This window comes from Globicephala melas, chromosome 6, assembly GCF_963455315.2.
Source record: "Globicephala melas chromosome 6, mGloMel1.2, whole genome shotgun sequence".
Taxonomy (NCBI): domain Eukaryota; kingdom Metazoa; phylum Chordata; class Mammalia; order Artiodactyla; family Delphinidae; genus Globicephala; species Globicephala melas.
In genome coordinates this window covers 31,948,235-31,968,137 of record NC_083319.1, presented here as the reverse complement: position 1 = coordinate 31,968,137, position 19,903 = coordinate 31,948,235, and the positions used below count along the sequence as shown (strand labels likewise).

The 19,903-nt window shown below is 41.3% G+C and overlaps 2 protein-coding genes across 2 annotated transcripts in view; one reads left to right on the top strand and one right to left on the bottom strand.

Moving 5' to 3' along the window:
* Nucleotides 1–6,144, bottom strand: part of TEX10 (testis expressed 10) — a 55,860-nt gene extending 49,716 nt beyond the window's left edge. Inside the window, exons 1-3 of the mRNA XM_030829841.2 lie at nucleotides 5,979–6,144; nucleotides 2,484–2,672; nucleotides 322–1,034 (exon numbers count right to left, since the gene is read on the bottom strand). Coding sequence (XP_030685701.2) covers nucleotides 322–1,034; nucleotides 2,484–2,663 — 893 coding nt within the window. The 5' untranslated portion in view covers nucleotides 2,664–2,672; nucleotides 5,979–6,144. The remainder of the gene's footprint in view (nucleotides 1–321; nucleotides 1,035–2,483; nucleotides 2,673–5,978) is intronic.
* The window catches only part of MSANTD3 (Myb/SANT DNA binding domain containing 3), a 108,474-nt gene that overhangs the window by 29,306 nt on the left and 59,265 nt on the right, over nucleotides 1–19,903 (top strand). The window lies entirely within an intron of this gene.

The following is a 19,903-nucleotide window of genomic DNA, read 5'->3' as shown; positions in this document are numbered from 1 at the left end:
ACCTTAAAATATAAAGTACCAGCAAAATGAAGCACCATGAATTGATAATTACATTGATCAACACTAGGAAGAAAAGCAGAATTCTAAGATGACAAAGCCAAAAGACTATAATTTTTTACTTTTCATTAGGCTTTGCTACAAATGAGTAAATTAATAAACTTTGAAATGACTCCTCCCATCAGTAAATAAAATCAAATTATGAGTAACTATATGAAACTACAGAAGACAACTGCATGTCTTCCCACCATTAGCCATCAACGGTCAGCAGTTATAATTCAATATAGGAAAACTGAGTGTGGACATAACTGAAATCCTTCTTACCGTAGCCTGAACTGTGAACTGACATTTGGCTGTGAACCCCCATTTTCATAAACCTGGATGTGTTGCTGGTCGTTGGCATGTTCCTTCCAGTTGATAAAAATGGAGTTGCTAGTGGCATGGGGATTTTCTTTTTGTTCCTGAAGTCCTTCACTTTCTCTCACCCTACTGGATCCATCTGCCAAGGCCTGAAGGAATTTACTGAGTCTCACTAAGACTTTCAGCCTCCACTGCTGAGAAGTGAGTCTCCGATTAGGATTTACAGAAAGCATCCAGGACTGGGATCTGTCTCTATTTACCAGTCCTTTGGACAGCTGCTGATGAGAAATAAGTTCTACAAAATTCTTAAGCAATATACTGCTACGGCCAGTAATTAGAGCTGGGTACTGTTCCAGCAGAATGTCCAAAACTTTTAAAGAGTCCTCCTGAATTCCTTCAGTAATGTGAGTCATGGCACTAGAGAGATGGGCACTTACCAAAGGAAAAAATGGAGAAATTTGTTCAGCTCGTATTTTGGGGGCCAGGAATTGAAGAAGTTGAACTGCTGCTAATCGTACATTAGCATCTTTATCTGTAAACACAGCAGTCACTTCACTTAATATGTTTGAAAGGTGTGCATCAATTATAAATGGGTATTGAGACAAAAGGTCTTTAAGTCCAAGAAGAGCACTTTGTTTAACCCCAGCGTTGTAGTGATGCATCTGTGACAGCAAATCCTATAAATAAAAATAAAAACACAAGCTTTAGGCATATACATATACATACACATTATATCATTTTCAAATAAGCATGCTAACTAAAACTATGCTAATAAACTGACACTCCAGTGGGGGTGGGGGGTTGGAGATTGCTTTGGTAAGTATTTCTAAATGTTACTTTTAGAAAAATGAAGCTTTTGTTAAGATCAGAAAGTTTTATCTTAGCATAGCTTTAGCTGAATAAAAGCATAACATAACTTTCAGTCAGAATTTTCTTTTTGAAACTACACAGGATTAGGCACACTATCATTTAAAATGACAGCAATCATTACCACCACTTAAAGACCTACTATATACCAAATATGTATTTATACCTATATTCTACCTATTTTAAGTGGTCTTTCAGAGTGTCTGTGTATTTTATTCAGAGTACAACACTTGGCAATTTTATTTGTGGAATAATTTATATAATCTGTAAAGAAACAATAACTTCAAATACCTTTTGACGTTATTTAACCTTCAGAGATTAAAAAGCAAAACTAGAAAATGTATATCTTCACAAAGATTTGTTCACAAATGTTCATAACAGCATTATTCATAAGTGTCAAAAAGTGGGAACAACCAAATGCCCATCAACTGATGAGTGAAAAAATATGACATAGCCCTGCAGTGGAATACTATTTGACAATACAAAGGAATGAAGTACTGTTCTGATACGTGCTACAACATGGATGAACCTCAAAAACATGCTAAGTGAAAGACCAGTAATAACAGACATTTCATATGATTCCATTTATATGAATTGTCTAGAATAAGCAAATCTTTACAGATAGATCAGTGTCTGTCTAGTGAGGGGAAGGAATGGAGAGTGACTTCTAATAGGTGTAAGGTTTCTTTCTGAAGTGACAAAAATGTTCTGAAATTAGATTATTGTGATAGTAGCATAACAATGTAAATACATTAAAAACCACTGAATTGTCCACTCTAAAATGATAAATTTTATTATGTGTAAATTACATTTCAATAAAACTTAAATTTTTAAGCAAAACCACTGCTCAAATTTCAATTAACTTCACACATTCACTATGAATCTGGAATAAACTACATACTATAAGGGTTCAAAAATGGATAAGACAGGATCCTATCTTAATGTGCTATAAAAACAGCTAAAAAACTGTCACATCAAAAACTTGATGCATCAAAAAGTGAAATACAGAAATTATTTCCAGATGACATATTAAATCATCAAATAAATATACAAGGGAGAAATCACTTTGACTTTAGCTGAGCAAGTCTTTCTGGAGGAAGTGGGAAAGGTGCAGTGGCAACATCAGATCTGGGTAACAGATAAACTCCAACCTTTAGCCAGTAATAAACCCTGAGTTAAAACAACTTTTCACAAAAATATAACATTCTAGATGATTTCAAGGAAAATCCTACTTTATCAAAATAATATTTACGATTTACCTTAATGTTAAGTTTTCTGTTGTTTGTTGGAAGTGTTCCATCCTCTTTGAGTTGGTCAGGCAGATGTATAGTCTTCGTTTTAAAGTTTGTAACTGTAGCATTTTCTAACCTGGGCTTCTTTTTACCAACTTTTAGTTTTACTTTTTGAAAATCATCTTGGCGTTTTCTTTTTTTAGTCATTCTTGAGTGCTATGATAAAAGAATTAATTTAAAAACAATCAACAAAGATAAATCACCTTTATGAAGTAAAAAAAAAAAAAATCAGTTTAGTCAAGGTATTTTGGCCATGGAACTTTTTGTCAAGCAATGTCCTAAACAGGACCTTTGGTTGGGCAATGTGCTAAATAGAAAACTTTTGTATACTTCAATTAATATATATACTTCAATTAAAAAAAAAACTTCTGAAAAATTTTTTGTGCCCATAGGATGAGGGGGAGGCAGCACAGAGTTGCTATAGATACACCTTGCACGTGCGGAGAAGCTCCTGGCCCCCAGAAGCCCCCAAGAAACCCTAGCAAAACAAAGTCTGAAAACCAATGTTATTATTTAATGCAGCCTGTAATAGTTAGGAAGTTTCATGAACCTAAGCTGGGTGCTTGAAAATGGGTAAGATTCAGATATGCATCAAGGACAGTTAATGAGCATTTCATGAGCAAGGAAAACAGAGTATGGATCAAGAGTAGGGATAAGCCTGGTATAGGCAAAAATGAAAAGTACCAGCACTGTGAACACCAGGAAAAGTTCAGACTAGATATAAACAGTAAACAAAAATGCAGGAGAAAAATCCTTATAAAAGGAAATACAGTGTAACAGAGGAATAAGGAACAAAGACCAGCTAGGCCACTATTATAATAAATAACTCAGGTATAACCCCGTCATCCTGCACTTCCCCCTCTTCACCACATTCTTTGAACTTACATCCAAATCATCCCAATTACACAAAAAATCTTTGATCTGTGCCTCCTACCCATTCCCAGGCCCCTTCTTAAGTCCTTTATCTCTAGCCAAGACTGTTAACAGTTCCCCCGCCAGAATTCTTGTCTTGTCTCTAGTGTCTACCCCATGGTCCATTTGGTAGAGAATCACCAGGGGGCTCTTTCTAAACACAGATCTGACCAAAGCTCAGGAGATTTCAGCTTGTCTTGACATATTCGGTCCTTCCTAACTTCCTCTCCAGCTTTATTTTTCCACACACTAACCTCTATCTAAAAAAGAGCCTCCTATACCTGGAGCTAGCTCAGCGCTTTTTGAAGCCTTTTCCACACACTACAAAAATACTGAATTCTGCCTTGCATACTATACACCCACTGCAGTAGGTATCTCTGGAATAAATAAAACTTCTCCTGATCTGTCATAATTATCCTATCCCTAGCTATTTTTTTTAAGTTACAATGCTACACATGGGAGTCCAAAAAATTTGACTAAAATGAAGGCTTGCATTATTGTGCGATTAATAAAATGGCTGGTGTAAGACCAGACAGCTCAAATTCTAGGAATCCAGAAGCCAATCACCTATGACATTATATCCAAATTCACATGATTGCCAGGTTTTACTACATTAGAGCCCCATGATCTAGGGTTTGGCTACACAGGTTAAGAGCAGATTCAAGACTCAGAGTGACTAGGTTCTTAGCCAGACTCTCCCACCTTCTAGCCATAGTTAACCACCGTGCCTCAGTTTTTATCTATAATAATAATAATGCTTATCTCATACAGTTGTTATGAGGTAGGGTGAATGAGGAGCAAATGAGCTCTTATCTGCAAAACACTCTGAACTGTGCCTGGCACACTTACAGATATGCTATAAGCACAAACATGTATATTTTCTTAGTCTCAGGACCGGTAAATACCAAGCATAATATTAGATGCACCAATAGCTTTCAATTCTCACAAGACCATGTGAAGAAGGTGGTACTAAAACCATTTTAAAGACATAGCTCAGAAAGGTTTGTCAGTCCCTTATTAAGGAGTTGAAGAGGGATTCATAAACAAGACTGAACTCTGCAAAACCAACTTTATGTTATATATACTGGAACTCAGGTGAGGATTGGAAAAAAGTGGCAAAATGGCTTGCCTTATTTATCCCAATGCTAAATTTTCATCCCACCCACACCTCTAGTTATTCTAGTCTAAAAAATGAGTAAGTGAAAACTAAGGCCCTAATACTCACCTGGTCTCTGTTAATTAAGCAAGCACATTTTGCGAGTTTTCCCTACAATTTTATTACTAGCTAGTACCAGAGATGAAAATAAATGGAACAAGACATTCAGAAAAATCGATGAATTAACTCTCCACCCCCCAATTCTCTGTGCTATCTTTAGCCACTAACTATCTAATCAGTGTCCAACATACAGTCTACTGTCAAGCTTATGCCATATTACCCACCACTTTGTATTAATCACTCGACCGTTCTCCGTTAGGAAAAGTGGGCTTATTAATCACTCTACCGTTTTCGTTAGGAAAAGTGGGCTTATCGCCCCTTTGTGACTTTTCAAGCTAGTAGGATTATTTTCATGGTACACAGGGAACATCTTTATATTAGGAACTAAAAGTTCTATTTTCGCTTAAAATAAAGATTTTTCTTAGTACAGCAAATCAAACAGTCCGACTAAGCCACTTTTATAGTAGCTGGTATCGAATAAGAAGGTAGGAGGTCCAGCCTCAGAGGCTGAGCTCTCACATCACTGGACCAGGTGAGCCTCAAAAGCTTTAAACCTGAATTTCATAAACTCCAGCTGCAGGCCTTCTAATTTCAACACAAGGGAGATTCTAGCCTATCAGGATTTCGACCGAACCGAATCCCAGCTAGTTTGTCTGCCGCCTCATTACCTTCCCCTGATTTCCAACTTCTTTCCCCTGCCAAAAAAAGAATCAAGAAAGCACACTGTACTCGGCCTTTGGTACTTTCCTCTCCAACCCTTTACGCTCACGAGTTCCTCCAAACTCTACCTAGGGGGCCAATCGGAGGCACCGGAATTCCCAAAAAACAAATACCACAGACTGGGGCGACTCGAGAGGACCGATGGACGGAACCGGCTTCATACAGAGCGCTTAACCGCCCACACCAGGGCAGCGAGAGGGCCGATTAGGAGACGGTTGCGCATCCCCACCCCCAGACTTTGGTCCCGCAACCCAGAAGTGAACACCCCGCGGTTTTAAGAAACTATCTTTCCTGCTCCTTCCGGAGACGGCGGTCAGGACCACAGTCGGGAAAGCGGGGCCCAATCAACGTACCCCGGCCTAAAAGTCTCCTAGACCCGAAACCGCGCGAACCCGCCCCGCCCAGTCACTTGAGGCGCTTCAAAAGCCCGCGGGGCGCCCCGCACCCGCACAGCCCCTCTCCGCACCGAGGCCCGGCTCTGCAGGGGCGCAGACTGGCCCCAGCCGGCCCTGCCCGCCTGGGCCGCGGACCGGGGGGCGACGGCCCCACGAGCCGTTCCGCTCGCCGTCCCGCGCCCCGGAGAAGGCCCGGCCAGACCGGCGGCGGCAGCTCACCTGAGGGCCCGGCCGGGACCGGGACACGGAGGCAGGTGGAGAGAGCGTCCGAGAAGGAGCCCACGGGGCGACGGCGTGCGCCACCGGCCTCAGGCTCTCGCTCCCGGAGCGTGTTTTCAAATCTCCTCGTCTTCACGCGGCCGCGTCTCCTTCCGCCGCCCGGAAACCAGGGCCCCTCCCCCGCCGCGCCGCGCTCACGTGACCGCGGCCCGCAGCCGCGCGCAGCCGGGGAGGCGGGAGCGGGAGCGGTAGGCCCGGCCCCCGGAGGAGGGGGCCGACGCCGGAAGCCCCCTGCGCTCCGGGAAGCCAAGAGAGGAGAGCGCCCGGTCCAAGGACAAAGCTTGGATCCAGGTCCAGCCCTGAGCTTCCCGGGCTGCATGCGTTTCTGGGGGTTGTCGCCCTGGTTACAGATAGTTGGGAGCATGCCTTTTCTCTCCTCGCTAGACCACTGTTATTCAGACCTGGAGACATTCAAAGAAGAGTATAAATTGAACTGAATTGAGAAAGAGAAAAGTTTAGGACTGCAAGGACCTTAGAATTCCTGGGAACTTTAACCTGGATGGAGCAATTAAGAACTAGTTGACGACAGAGGGCAAAATACACCTAGTAGCTGGAGCCAGAAAGTCTTAGGTGAGGATTTTCCCTAATATTTCAATTTCTCAGCACAGAGGCTCCTGCTACTGAAGTCAGGTGGGCCCAGGGAAGCTAGAGAGAAATTTAAATGCCTAGAAAGGGGATGAGAAAGCAAAGAGAATGCGTCCTTGGAAGATAGCCTTGTCAAAGACTGGCAGGTGGCATGGAGGGAAGAGCCCCAGGTATGGATTTTAGAACTTGATTCAAATTTGTTTCTGTAGTTTACCAGATTATAAGGCTCAGTAAAGCTGACAAGGAATGAGCCTCAGTTTGCTGGGTAGGGATTCAGAGCAAGGATGTCTGAGATGGGGAGAGACCCAAGCACTGGGACTAAGATCATGCATATTCTATGATCAGAGACAAAGAGGCAGTCCCAGGCACCCTGGCAATACAGCCATACTACCACAATCTGCCCGTTTTTTGTTTTTGTTTTTGTTTTTTTGCGGTATGTGGGCCTCTCATTGTTGTGGCCTCTCCCGTTGCAGAGCACAGGCTCTGGACGCGCAGGCTCAACGGCCATGGCTCACGGGCCCAGCCGCTCCACGGCATGTAGGATCTTCCCGGACCGGGGCACGAACCCGTGTCCCCTGCATCGGCAGGCGGACTCTCAACCACTGCGTCACCAGGGAAGCTCTGCCTGTTTCTTTAATAAATTTATTTATTTACTTTCTGTGTTGGGTCTTTGTTGCTGCGCGAGGGCTTTCTCTAATTGCGGGGGCGAGCGGGGGCTACTCTCTGTTACGGTGGCTTCTCTTCTGGAGCACAGGCTCTAGAGCGCAGGATCAGTCGTGACGCACGGGCTTTGTTGCTCCACGGCATGTGGGATCTTCCCAGACCAGGAGGGATCGAACCTGTGTCCCTTGCACTGGCAGGCAGATTCTTAACCACTGCGCCATCAGGGAAGGCCCAACAGTCTGCCTTGATTCCAACATAAACATACGTACTTGGTAGTCATCAGCATTATGTGGCATTATATGTTATTAAAAGTTATGAGACCAAGTCAGAAGAGGAAAGGTTGATTGCCAGCCAGACATGTCCTCTGAACTCCAGACTCCTATCTGACAGCTCTCTCAACATTTTCTTTGGACATCTGCTCTACATCTCAAGGTCAATGTGTCCAAAATGGAATTCCTGATTTTCCCCCTGAAATCTAATCTTCCTACAGCTTCATCTCAAATGGCAACTCCATCCTTCCAGTTACTGAAGCCAAGACCTTTGGAGTTTGGGCCTGGCTTCTTTCCTCCCTTCACATCTCACATCTAAGCCATCAGGAGAATCTGTTGACTCTACAAACACATCCTGACTTTCACCACTTAACACACCTCCCTTGCTACCATGATATTAGAAGCCATCCCATGATCACTGTAAAAAGCCTCTGAACAGGTCTCCCTGCTTCCACCACTACAGTCTAGTGTCTTCCCCCTACAGTCTAATCCTAGCAGGGCAGTTGTGTGATTATTTAAAAATCTAAGTCAGATCTTTTTCTCAAAACCTCCCAATAGCTTCCCATTTCTTTTGCAGTAAAAACCAGAGTCATTGATGGCCTCAAACTGTGCCATGTTCTGACACATCCTCTTAACCTCTGGGCATTCCTCCTACCACTCTCTCCTTTTTTGCTCTGCTCCAACCACTCTTGCTTCTTTGCCTGTGGCAAATTGAGCCTGGTGATAATGCAGCTGACAGAAGTGTGGCCTGGCTAAAGGAAGCAGGTTTTCAGCAATAGCCAGCTGTTGCCATGAGGGAACGCATATCTCATTTTCAAGAAAAAATCAGAAATCCAGAAGTGTTTATAAGAAATCTGATCTTTAAATACTGGTAAGCAAGTACATCTTTTTCCTGTTTTAAAACACTGGGTGGGGGGCTTCCCTGGTGGTGCAGTGGTTGAGAGTCCGCCTGTCGATGCAGGGGACACAGGTTCATGCCTCGGTCCGGGAAGGTCCCACATGCCACAGAGCGGCTGGGCCCGTGAGCCATGGCCGCTGAGCCTGCGCGTCCGGAACCTGTGCTCCGCAATGGGAGAGGCCACAGCAGTGAGAGGCCCTCGTACCGCAAAAAAAAAAAACAAAGAAAAAAAACACTGGGTGGGCGAAATGAAATACTTACAAGCAGGTTGCCAGTTTACAACCTCTGGGGGTTTTTTGGGGGGGTTTTTTTGGATTTTTTTGCCATACGCGGGCCTCTCACTGTTGCGGCCTCTCCTGTTGCGGAGCACAGGCTCCGGACGCGCAGGCCCAGCGGCCATGGCTCACAGGTCTAGCCGCTCTGCGGCATGTGGGATCTTCCCGGACCGGGGCACGAACCCACGTCCCCTGCATCGGCAGGCGGACTCTCAACCACTGCGCCACCAGGGAAGCCCCAACCTCTGGTTTAAATCATGAAAAGTATGTACGTAAAAATAGATTTCCAACTCCAAGGGATGAACAGAATAATTACAAGAATTGTCTGCTTAGCTGAGCCAGAACAGATCTTTGATAAATAACAAGCATATAACTAATCAAGGGTCCCTGACCCATGCCAGAAAAACATGTACAGTGAACATGCATTCCAGAATCTGTAGGATATTCCACCTCCGAAACTCTGTCCCGTTGGCCACTTAAACCTCTCTACCAGTTTCCTCGGGCTACTATAACAAAGTATCACAAACTAGGTGACTTAAACAAAAGAAATTTCTTGGCTCTCTGTTTTGGAGACCAGAACTCTGAAATCAAGGTGTTGGCAGGGTTGATTCCTTCCGGGAGCTCTGAGGAAAAATCTGGTCCATGCCTCTCTCCAAGCTTCTGGTAGCCTTAGATGTTCCTTGGCTTGTAGATGGCATTCTCTTTGTCTTCACATTGTCTGCCTTTTGTGTGTGTCTGTGTCCAAATTTCCTCTTTTTATAAGGACACCAGTCATTTAGGGCCCACCCTAATGATCTCATTTTAACTTGACTACCTCTGTAAAGACCCTATTTGCAAATAAGGTCACCTTCTGAGGTACTAGTGGTTAGGACTTCAACATATCTTTTCAGAAGGACACAATTCAACCCATAACAGTCACCAAGATCTATGTCCCGGGAATTCCCTGGTGGTCCAGTGGTTAGGATTCCACACTTCAACTGCAGGGGGCACAGGTTTGATCCCTGGTCGGGGAACAAAAATTCCACAAGCTGTGTGGGGTGGCCAATACAAAAACAGATTTGTGTCTAGAAATGTCCATATTTCACCATTTGAACATCTCTTTTTTTGTCTATGCTGAGAAGCATCACAAAATTCTAACTTAAGTAACTTATTACCACACCGTCTACCTAAACTTTGCAGCTTCTCTGTTCTTTATACTGGGCTTCCAGTTAATATTTGCTTTGGAAATAGGATACCACTGCTAAAAAAAAAAAAAAAAATGAAACCTCTGTTAATCTAATAAACTTGATTTTATAATGTCAAGACAAATAATAAAAGCATAAACATATTAAACTGGCTTTTACATTTCAGAGCTACTACTGACACGGAAAGCAGAGACTCTTTGAAGAAAGGTAAAAAGATGAGTTCAAATTTGGCACTATAACCAGGGACAAGAATTCAAAGTGCATTCTCCAGAAACCTCTTGCGTTCTTCCTATATACTAACAAAGAAAGATCAGGAAGAGAAATTAGGGAAACAATCCCATTAACCATCTCAACAAAAAGAATAAAATACCTAGGAATAAACCTACCTAAGGAGGTAAAAGACCTGTACTCAGAAAACTATAAAACACTGATGAAAGAAATCAAAGATAACAGAAACAGATAAAAAGATATACCATGCTCCTGGATTGGAAGAATCAATATTGTGAAAATGACTATACTACCCAAAGCAATCTACAGGTTCAGTGCAATCCCTGTCAAATTACCAATGGCATTATTCACAGAATTAGAACAAAAAATTTCATAATTTGTATGGAAACACAAAAGACCCCAAATAGCTAAAGCAATCTTGAGAAAGAAAAACGAAGCTGCAGGAATCAGGCTCCCTGACTTCAGACTATACTACAAAGCTACACTAATCAAGACAGTATGGTACTGGCACAAAAACAGAAATACAGATCAATGGACCAGGATAGAAAGCCCAGAGATAAACCCATGCACATATGGTCACCTTATCTTTGATGAAGGGGTCAAGAATATACAATGGAGAAAAGACAGCCTCTTCAATAAATGGTGCTGGAAAAACTGGATAGATACATGTAAAAGAATGAAATTAGAACACACCCTAACACCATACACAAAAATAAACTCAAAATGGATTAAAGACCTAAATGTAAGGCCAGACACTATAAAACTCTTTTAGAGAAAAACATAGGCAGAACACTCTATGACATAAATCACAGCAAGATCCTTTCTGACCCACCTCCTAGAGTAAGGGAAATAAAAACAAAAATAAACAAGTGAGACCTAATGAAACTTAAAAGCTTTTGCACAACAAAGGATACCATAAACCAGATGAAAAGACAACCCTCAGAATGGGAGAAAATATTTGCAAATGAAGCAACTGACAAGACAAAGGATTAATCTCCAAAATTTATAAGCAGCTCATGCAGCTCAATAACAAAACAACAAAAACCCAATCCAAAAATGGGCAGAAGACCTAAATAGACATTTCTCCAAAGAAGATATACAGACTGCCAACAAACACATGAAAGAATGCTCAACTTCATTAATAATTAGAGAAATGCAAATCAAAACCACAATGAGGTATCACCTCACACCAGTCAGAATGGCCATCATCAAAAAATCTAGAAACAATAAATGCTGGAAAGGGTGTGGAGAAAAGGGAATGCTCCTGCACTGTTGGTGGGAATGTAAACTGATACAGCCTCTATGGAGAACAGTATGGAGGTATGCCGGGAAGCCTGGCAACAGATATTTTTATTGATGAGGTATCATTGGACCCTATTTGTGCAAAATGAAATTTTTAGTCAAGTTTCTTAGATAAAGGAACCAGTTCTGGCTTTAAATTAAAAGGGATTTATTCAGAGAATATTGAGTAACACAGAAAGGCGAGGAAGGATGCTGACCCAGGCTTGTAAAAAAGACGGGAAGGAGGGAGACCAGCCAGGAACTAGGAGTACAACATCTGTTATACCACAAACTCATTCCAAGGCGTAAGAATTGAAAATGAAGAAATAAAATTGTCTACGTTTCCAGATATAATTATATGCCTAAAAAATCAACTGGAAAGCTACTAAAAACAATAAGAGAATTCAAAAAGGGTGAGGCAATATAAAATTAACATTCAGGGCTTCCCTGGTGGCTCAGTGGTTGAGAGTCCGCCTGCCGATGCAGGGGACACGCGTTCGTGCCCCGGTCTGGGAAGATTCCACATGCTGCGGAGCGGCTAGGCCCGTGAGCCATGGCCACTGAGCCTGCGCGTCCGGAGCCTGTGCTCCGCAACGGGAGAGGCCACAACAGTGAGAGGCCCACCTATAGCAAAAAAAAAAAAAAAAAGTTTTAAATTCATATTCTTTCAATCTAGTAATCCCATCCCCCCAGAATTTATCCCATAGATATAAAAGTATCAGTCCAAAGTACGTATTTATAAGATATTTATTACAACAATATTTGAGTAACAAAACACTAGGGAAAAAAATGAATATCAATCAAAAGGGGAATAATTGAATAAACTGTGATACATTGACGCTTACAGTGCCATTAAAAAGATTCAGTTTCATCTATACCAGTTAATTTGAAGAGGTTTTTTTCGCAATGTATTTTCAGGTAAGGAAACGTATATATAGTCTAATTACATTGTTATGAAATAAACCAAAAATGTAAACATCAATATATGTCTATACTTCTGTGTGATCACATAAACATGGAGAAAGCTATGAAAAACGTCAGAATGTTATTAGTTACCTGGGAGGAACAGAAGGAAAGAGGGTGTGTAAACAGCAGAAAGAGAAGACTGAAAGGATGGCTATCAAAAAGTAAAATCAAATAATATTTAACACCCTAATATCAAGCATTGTTTTTTATTTTAACATAGTACATTGTTGAAACCAGGAAACTGAAGTTAGTACAATACTATTAACTCATGTGTAGATCATATTTGGATTTCACCAGTTTTTACTACAAGCATTGATTTTTATTTTTTACAGCTTTATTAAGGTACAATTGACATACAAAACCCTACACTTATTTAACGTATACAATATGATGAGTTTGCATATATACATGTACCCGTGATACAATCACCACAAGCAAGGTAATAGACATATTCATCACTTCCAAAAGTTTCCTTGTGTCCCTTTGCTTTTTTTTTTCAAATTAAAAAGCAATTTCATGGTGAAGACAATTAACATGAGATCTGCCCTCTTAACAGCTTTTAAAATGCAAAACACCAAATTGCTAACTATAGGCACGATATTGTACAGCAGATCTCTAGGACTCATCTTGCATAACTGTAACTTTATACCCACTGGCATCACTCCCCATCTCCTATTCCCCCCATTCCCTGGCAACCACCATTCGATTTTCTGCTTTTCTAAGTTTGACTATTTTCGATACCTCATGTACGTGGAATAACGCATTATTTGTCCAAGCATTGATTTTTAAATGCTTACTTAACCATATACCAAAACTTGAGACATTAACACACCCTGTAATAACACACCTGTAAGTCCCATCACAAAGTTCTGAAGAAGGTTCACCTTAAGCAGTGAACTTCAATATTTTGTCTCCTAAAAGCTAAAAAGCGTTTACAAACAACTTATATAAGGAAGTACGTCCTTTAACAAATCTTTTTGAAAAAGTCATGTGATCATCGCAGACGTTAAATTGCCAACTTGCAGATCCTACACATATTCATAGTCTCTGTAAATATTTTCCCACATCTCAATGTCGCTTTACCCCTCTCATCAATTCTGCTAAACAGGAAGACTGACAATTTCCACAGCTAGAGAGTGAATAAAGGGCTCTGTAGGGATTCAGATAGGCATCCTTGATCCCACTATGAGAGTCAGAATGTGTAACTACCAGACTGATATCCTTATTCCCAAGGATGATAGGATGATCACTCAAAAGTTTTAACAAATGATACAGCTCAGTACCAAACAATCAGCACAGAGGCCAGCTTTAAAATACCAACACAGCCATCTTAGTGCCTCCCAGATGGACACCAGCCCTGAGGAAACTAAGGTGCAAGGATGCGCATGTCTAGGAAACTATAAACTCTGAATGCAGATATCAAAACCCCTACATTTACAGGGAAAGAAGTAAGACAGTCTTCCTACTATAGCCAACTAAAGAAAACTTTAAAATTAGAAAATGGTCATTGCAGAGCCTGGGGCATTATTTCTAAAATACCATCCTTAAAACAGCATTTTGGGGTTTTCATGATGGCACAGTGGTTGAGAATCCTCCTGACAATGCAGGGGACATGGGCTCGGGCCCTGGTCCAGGAAGATCCCAGATGCCGCGGAGCAACAAAGCCCGTGCGCCACAACTACTGAGCCTGCGCTCTAGAGCTTGCGAGCCACAACTACTGAGTGCACGTGCCACAACTACTGAAGCCTGCATGCCTAGAGCCCATGCTCCGCAACAAGAGAAGCCACCACACTGAGAAGCCCGCACACCACAACGAAGAGCAGCCCCCGCTCAATGCATCTAGAGAAAGCCTGTGCGCAGCAACGAAGACCCTACACAGCCAAAAAAAAAGGGCAGAGATCTGAATTTTACTGAGATAGTATTGTCTTGTGCTTTATTAATAATGAATTTCTGTTTAGTAAATGTCCCATAATTATGTCCCAGAGTTGCTTTCCTATAACCTAGTAGTGAGGTTAAGAAGGCATAGTTAATCTTCATCCACTCTAACTAATAGATACTTCACTAATCTACCAAAAAGGACCTTATAACTGTGCCTGAAAAATTGGCTTAGGGCAGCTCTTAGTAGGGTGTTTGGGGGAACACTAAACCCCAAGAGGCTCATTTGAAGAAAGAAGACTTGCATGATTAAATAAACGTAGGAAATGTTGCATAGCTCATTCCCCTCTTAGGAGTGTATATTACCAATTTAAAGGCTCTAAGAAATTGTGGATAAAGAAATATATTTTATTTTCATTTAGTCCAGCATTTCCCAAACTTATTTGATTAAAGATTTTAACATTTCATGAGAATAATATTTTGTGGAATACATATTTAGAACAGAATTTCCCAGTGCTCTGGTGAAAATCTTAGCTGTGAAGGGGAACTTTAGGATAAGTAGGCAAATCAGTTTGGCATTTCTGACTTCAAACTTACTTTAACCATATTTATTTGTACTATTAAATGTAAAGAATTTGAATGAATTTACCAACAGTCATCAAGGATTGTCAGAAGGTATTCAAGTTCCTACTTGAAATTTTAGCTGCATTTGACAGCTCAGTCAGCAATTCTTTTTTTAATATTTATGTATTTATTATGGCTGCACTGGGTCTTATTTGTGGAATGAGGACTTCTTAGTTGCGGCATGCATGTGGGATCTCGTTCCCCCACCAGGGATCGAACCCAGGCCCCCTGCATTGGGAGCTCGGAGTCTTACCCACTGAACCACCAGGGAAGTCCCTCAGTCAACAATTGTTTTTTTTTTTTAATTTATTTATTTTTGGCTGCGTTGGGTCTTCGTTGCTGCACGTGGGCTTTCTCTAGTTGTGGCGAGTGGGGGCTACTCTTCGTTGCAGTGCACCGGGCTTCTCATTGCAGTGGCTTCTCTTGTTGCGGAGCACGGGCTCCAGGCACGTGGGCTCAGTAGTTGTGGCTCATGGGCTCTAGAGCGCAGGCTCAGTAGTTGTGGCACACGGGCTTAGTTGCTCCGCGGCATGTGGGATCTTCCCGGACCAGGGCTTGAACCCGTGTTCCCTGCATTGTTAGGTGGATTCTTAACTACTGTGTCACCAGGGAAGCCCTCAGTCAACAATTCTTTACCTAGAATTCTCTTAACATAATTCTTAGCGAATGAAATGTAGGTTCAAACATCTGCATGTTAATGTTAAGCATCAATTCTCTGGGACATACCGCAGTAAATGGAAAGATTAAGCTCTAGAGTTAAGCCCTCTGGGTGGGAATCCCAGTCCACAACTTTTTGGCATTATGACTCTGGGTAACTTAACCTCTCCAGGTCCTTGGTGTAAGTGAATACTGTTTGAAAGGCCAAATTTCTGAGACAAAAAAGAAAGGGGGCATTAATTTTAAATGTTAATTCACACTATTATTACATTTTTCATTTTACCTAAAATTACCATTGCACTTCCAAGTAGCTTCGACAAATTTATTTTTCTCCAATGAACAAACCGATTATTCTTACACAGAGTATGATTTATTATAAAAGATTCAGATTAATATTATCCTTTGGGATATATACATATAACATATATTTTAAAAATAAAATTTCTATATAATGATTGTAAAATAAATTTTGCTATTTCTCATCTTTTCATTTCAAAACACTTAAATGATTTTCAAAAACTTGTCTCTCAAATAATTGATTTCTCTGTGGGGTTTTTCATAGTTTTCAAGACTTTGAATATTTCATCAATTTTATCTTCAGCTAATTTTTAAAACCATTTTAGAGATATGGTTTCTCTTTTCATCATCAGAGGCCATTCCAACTGCAGGATAGAAAGATATTTTAAAAGAGCAGAAGAAAATTATTTGAATTCCTATTATTTTGATTCTGTGAAGTAACAACTGGCAACCTTTTTTCTTTTCTAGGAGAGAAAAGCTCTCTATAAATATTATTTCACTCTATTTCAATGGATTCATGAGATGAGCAACAACTGCATTGATGTTTTGAAAGGAAACAGTGATTCAGAGGTCTTTGGAGGGAAAAATGCTGGTAATTTGTACCAGTACCTTGGTAACTTTACTAACGTGCCTACAGGGTCTGACTCTTATCCCCTGAAGGCTTAAAGGTTAGATTAGGCAGGCTTAGAGTAAGCTTACATTAACCAGGCTCAAAGGAGCTAGTGCCCAAAGGCTGAGTGTCAATGTTTGGATTTATAATAAAAATACACCTGCTACAGAGACCAGAACACTCAGGGCAATAAGCCTAGCACATTTGCCTCTAATAGGCACACTTCCATGGGACAAAAGAAAAATTATGACCACAGGCCTGAATAGTCGACATGGAAATGGAACAAAAGGAATAAGTTAACTTGAATGATTACTAGTAAGAGACCTAATATAGCCACTTTCAAAATTGGGTTAGATTTGCCACTGGGAAAGTGATTTCTGAAATTTTCCAAGTAAGCATCTTCCTCTGAGCCGTGTTAAATGAGTACAGCCAAAATTTTCTTTAGGAATTCCCCTTTTCTTTTTCTTTTGTTAAAAGACCCATCGGGCTTCCCTTGTGGCGCAGTGGTTGAGAGTCCACCTGCCGATGCAGGGGACACGGGTTCGTGCCCCGGTCCGAGAAGACCCCACATGCTACGGAGCGGCTGGGCCCGTGAGCCATGGCCACTGAGCCTGCGCGTCTGGAGCCTGTGCTCTGCAATGGGAGAGGCCACAACAGTGAGAGGCCCACCTACCGCAAAAAAATAAAATAAAATAAAAGACCCATCAATTCCTCTTCTGACTGACACATTCTTTCTTTAGCTATAAAAATAAATTCAAGTTAGCTTCAGTCTTGCAATGCAGAAGCCTGTCTTTCTTTTTAAGTGTCACATCCCTAACTCAAAACCAGTAGATGGTTTTTGTACTTTTAAAAATGGAATGTTGGGCTTCCCTAGTGGCGCGGTGGTTGAGAGTCCGCCTGCCGATGCAGGGGACACGGGTTCGTGCCCCGGTCCGGGAAGATCCCACATGCTGCGGAGCGGCTAGGCCCGTGAGCCATGGCCGCTGAGCCTGCGCGTCCGGAGCCTGTGCTCCGCGACGGGAGAGGCCACAACAGTGAGAGGCCCCCGTACCGCAAAAAAAAAAAAAAAAAAGATGGATCTGGAGAAAGGGTTTAAATCCCTTGTCTTTTGCCTGCAACTTGCCTGAGGCTTGATTGAAACAAGTGTCTGCATCTCTTACTCTACAGTTCACTTCCTCTCCTTTCTCAGGCATCAAATTGTGTTCCTTTCAACTTGGGTCATCCAGGAGGGTTGGATGACTGGGTGATAATCATATGTGTGCTTAATGCTCGCTGAAATTTTACTTCTTTAAATAAACCAAAAAATACCATATGCAATAAGAAAAAATCAATGTAATATAGAGGAGAGAAGAAGGAAGGAAGGAAACTGACATTTGCCAAGAGTGTACTTTGTGCCAAATTCCATATGAGAGTCTGCTTTATTTATTTTTTAAATATTTATTTGGCTGTGCAGGGTCTTAGTTGCGGCACATGGGATCTTCGTTGCCACGTGCGGGATCTTTAGTTGCGGCATGCGAACTCTTAGTTGTGGTATGCGTGTGGGATCTGTTCCCTGACCAGGGATTGAACCTGGGGCCCCTGCATTGGGAGCCCAGAGTCTTAGCCACTGGACCACCAGGAAAATCCTGAGAGTCTACTTTAATATGGAGTTATTGTCATGTAACTCTTAACTTTAATATTAGAATGCTTGTTACCTCGTTTGGTGTAGAAATTTTTATCTATTCATTCTAAATGTATTAAGGGAAATCAAACAAATTTATTCATAAATCTTGAAATATTTAACTAGCTACTATGACTTTACAGACCCTGGTTATAATTAACACAATCAATATAAAAGACTATGAGGAGGAAAGCACCATATTTCTTTTAAAATCAATTATGGTGCACATAGGGACTTCCCTGGTAGCTCAGTGTATAGGATTCTGCACTCCCACTGCGGGGGGCCCAGGGTTCGATCCCTGGTCAAGTAACTAGATCCCACATGCATGCTGCAACTAAGAGTTCACATGCCACAACTAAGGAGCCCGCCTCCTTCAACTAAGACCCGGTGCAACCAAATAAATTAAAAAAAAAAAATGATGGTGCACGTAAAAATAAATGATGATTATAAGAGAAATATTTTCTCTTTTTTAAAATTTATTTATTTATTGTTTATTTTTGGCTGTGTTGGGTCTTCACTGCGGCACGTGGGCTTTCTCTAGTTGCAGGGAGTAGGGGCTACTCTTCGTGGTGCGCGGGCTTCTCTTGTTGCAGAGCACGGGCTCTAGGCATGCAGGCTCAATAGTTGTGGCACATGGGCTCAGTAGTTGTGGCTCGTGGGCTCTAGAGCACAGTCAGTAGTTGTGGCGCACGGGGTTAGTGGCTCCGCAGCATGTGGGATATTCCCAGAGCAGGGCTTGAACCTGTGTCCCCTGCATTGGCAGGCAGACTCTTAACCACTGTGCCACCAGGGAAGCCCTAAGAGAAATACTTTAAAACACATTATAGAACTAGACTTCTGTGACTGTTTCCTGAACCCACAACACTCCCCATCACAATAAACTTATCTACTAACCCTTATTTGAAATTTGTTTAATTATTTCATCACAGAATTCTTGTAGCAAGTATTTTAATGAAGTAGGAATATTGCCTTTCAATGAAATTTATGTGACAATTAGGTGTTATCTGGGGTTTGCTAATGCAAATACAACCTATTTTTTTGTTACAATTAAATATTCACCATAATGGAATTTAAAATGTAGCTTGAAAAAAAAACTCCTAAGTGTAAACTATTTGTGCAATAATTTTCTAGTACCTCCCTCCTCAGACTGATAATGGCCACATTAGCATGTCTAAAACAGCAGCCTCCCAAGTTCTTTTTGGGCCTCTTGGGAATCACACAGTTGTATTTTTCACTTAGAAATCCCATTAACCCAACTATATTATAGGATTTTTACACTGTTCCATTTCAACTCCCTTGCACATTGTACAAACATTCACAAAATGAACAGAGTATATCTATCTTAAATTTTAAGCTTTTGACTTTTACAAAGCAATCGTATGTGGTATATTTACTAATACCTGATATTAAGCATTTTTTAAAAAATATTTATTTATTTGGCTGCACTGGGTCTTAGTTGCAGCACGCAGGATCTAGCTCCTTGACCAGGGGTCAAACCCAGGTCCCCTGCATTGGGAACATGGAGTCTTATCCGCGGGACCACAAGGGAAGTCCCTGATATTGAGCATTTAAAAAATATTTTTTGATGACTAGATATTGTAGAGAATCTCTCGTGGAACATAGTTATGGGCCAGGCCTGCAGGAAGTACACATTACTTCTGAAAACCTAAGAGTAAACATGAATCTAAAATTTTAAAAAATTGATTTAATTTAAAAATTTCGCTGGTACCAAAAAGGAAAAAGAAATTTCCCCATCTTCCTTCATTTTAGAAGTTCCTTTAGAAAACTTGAAG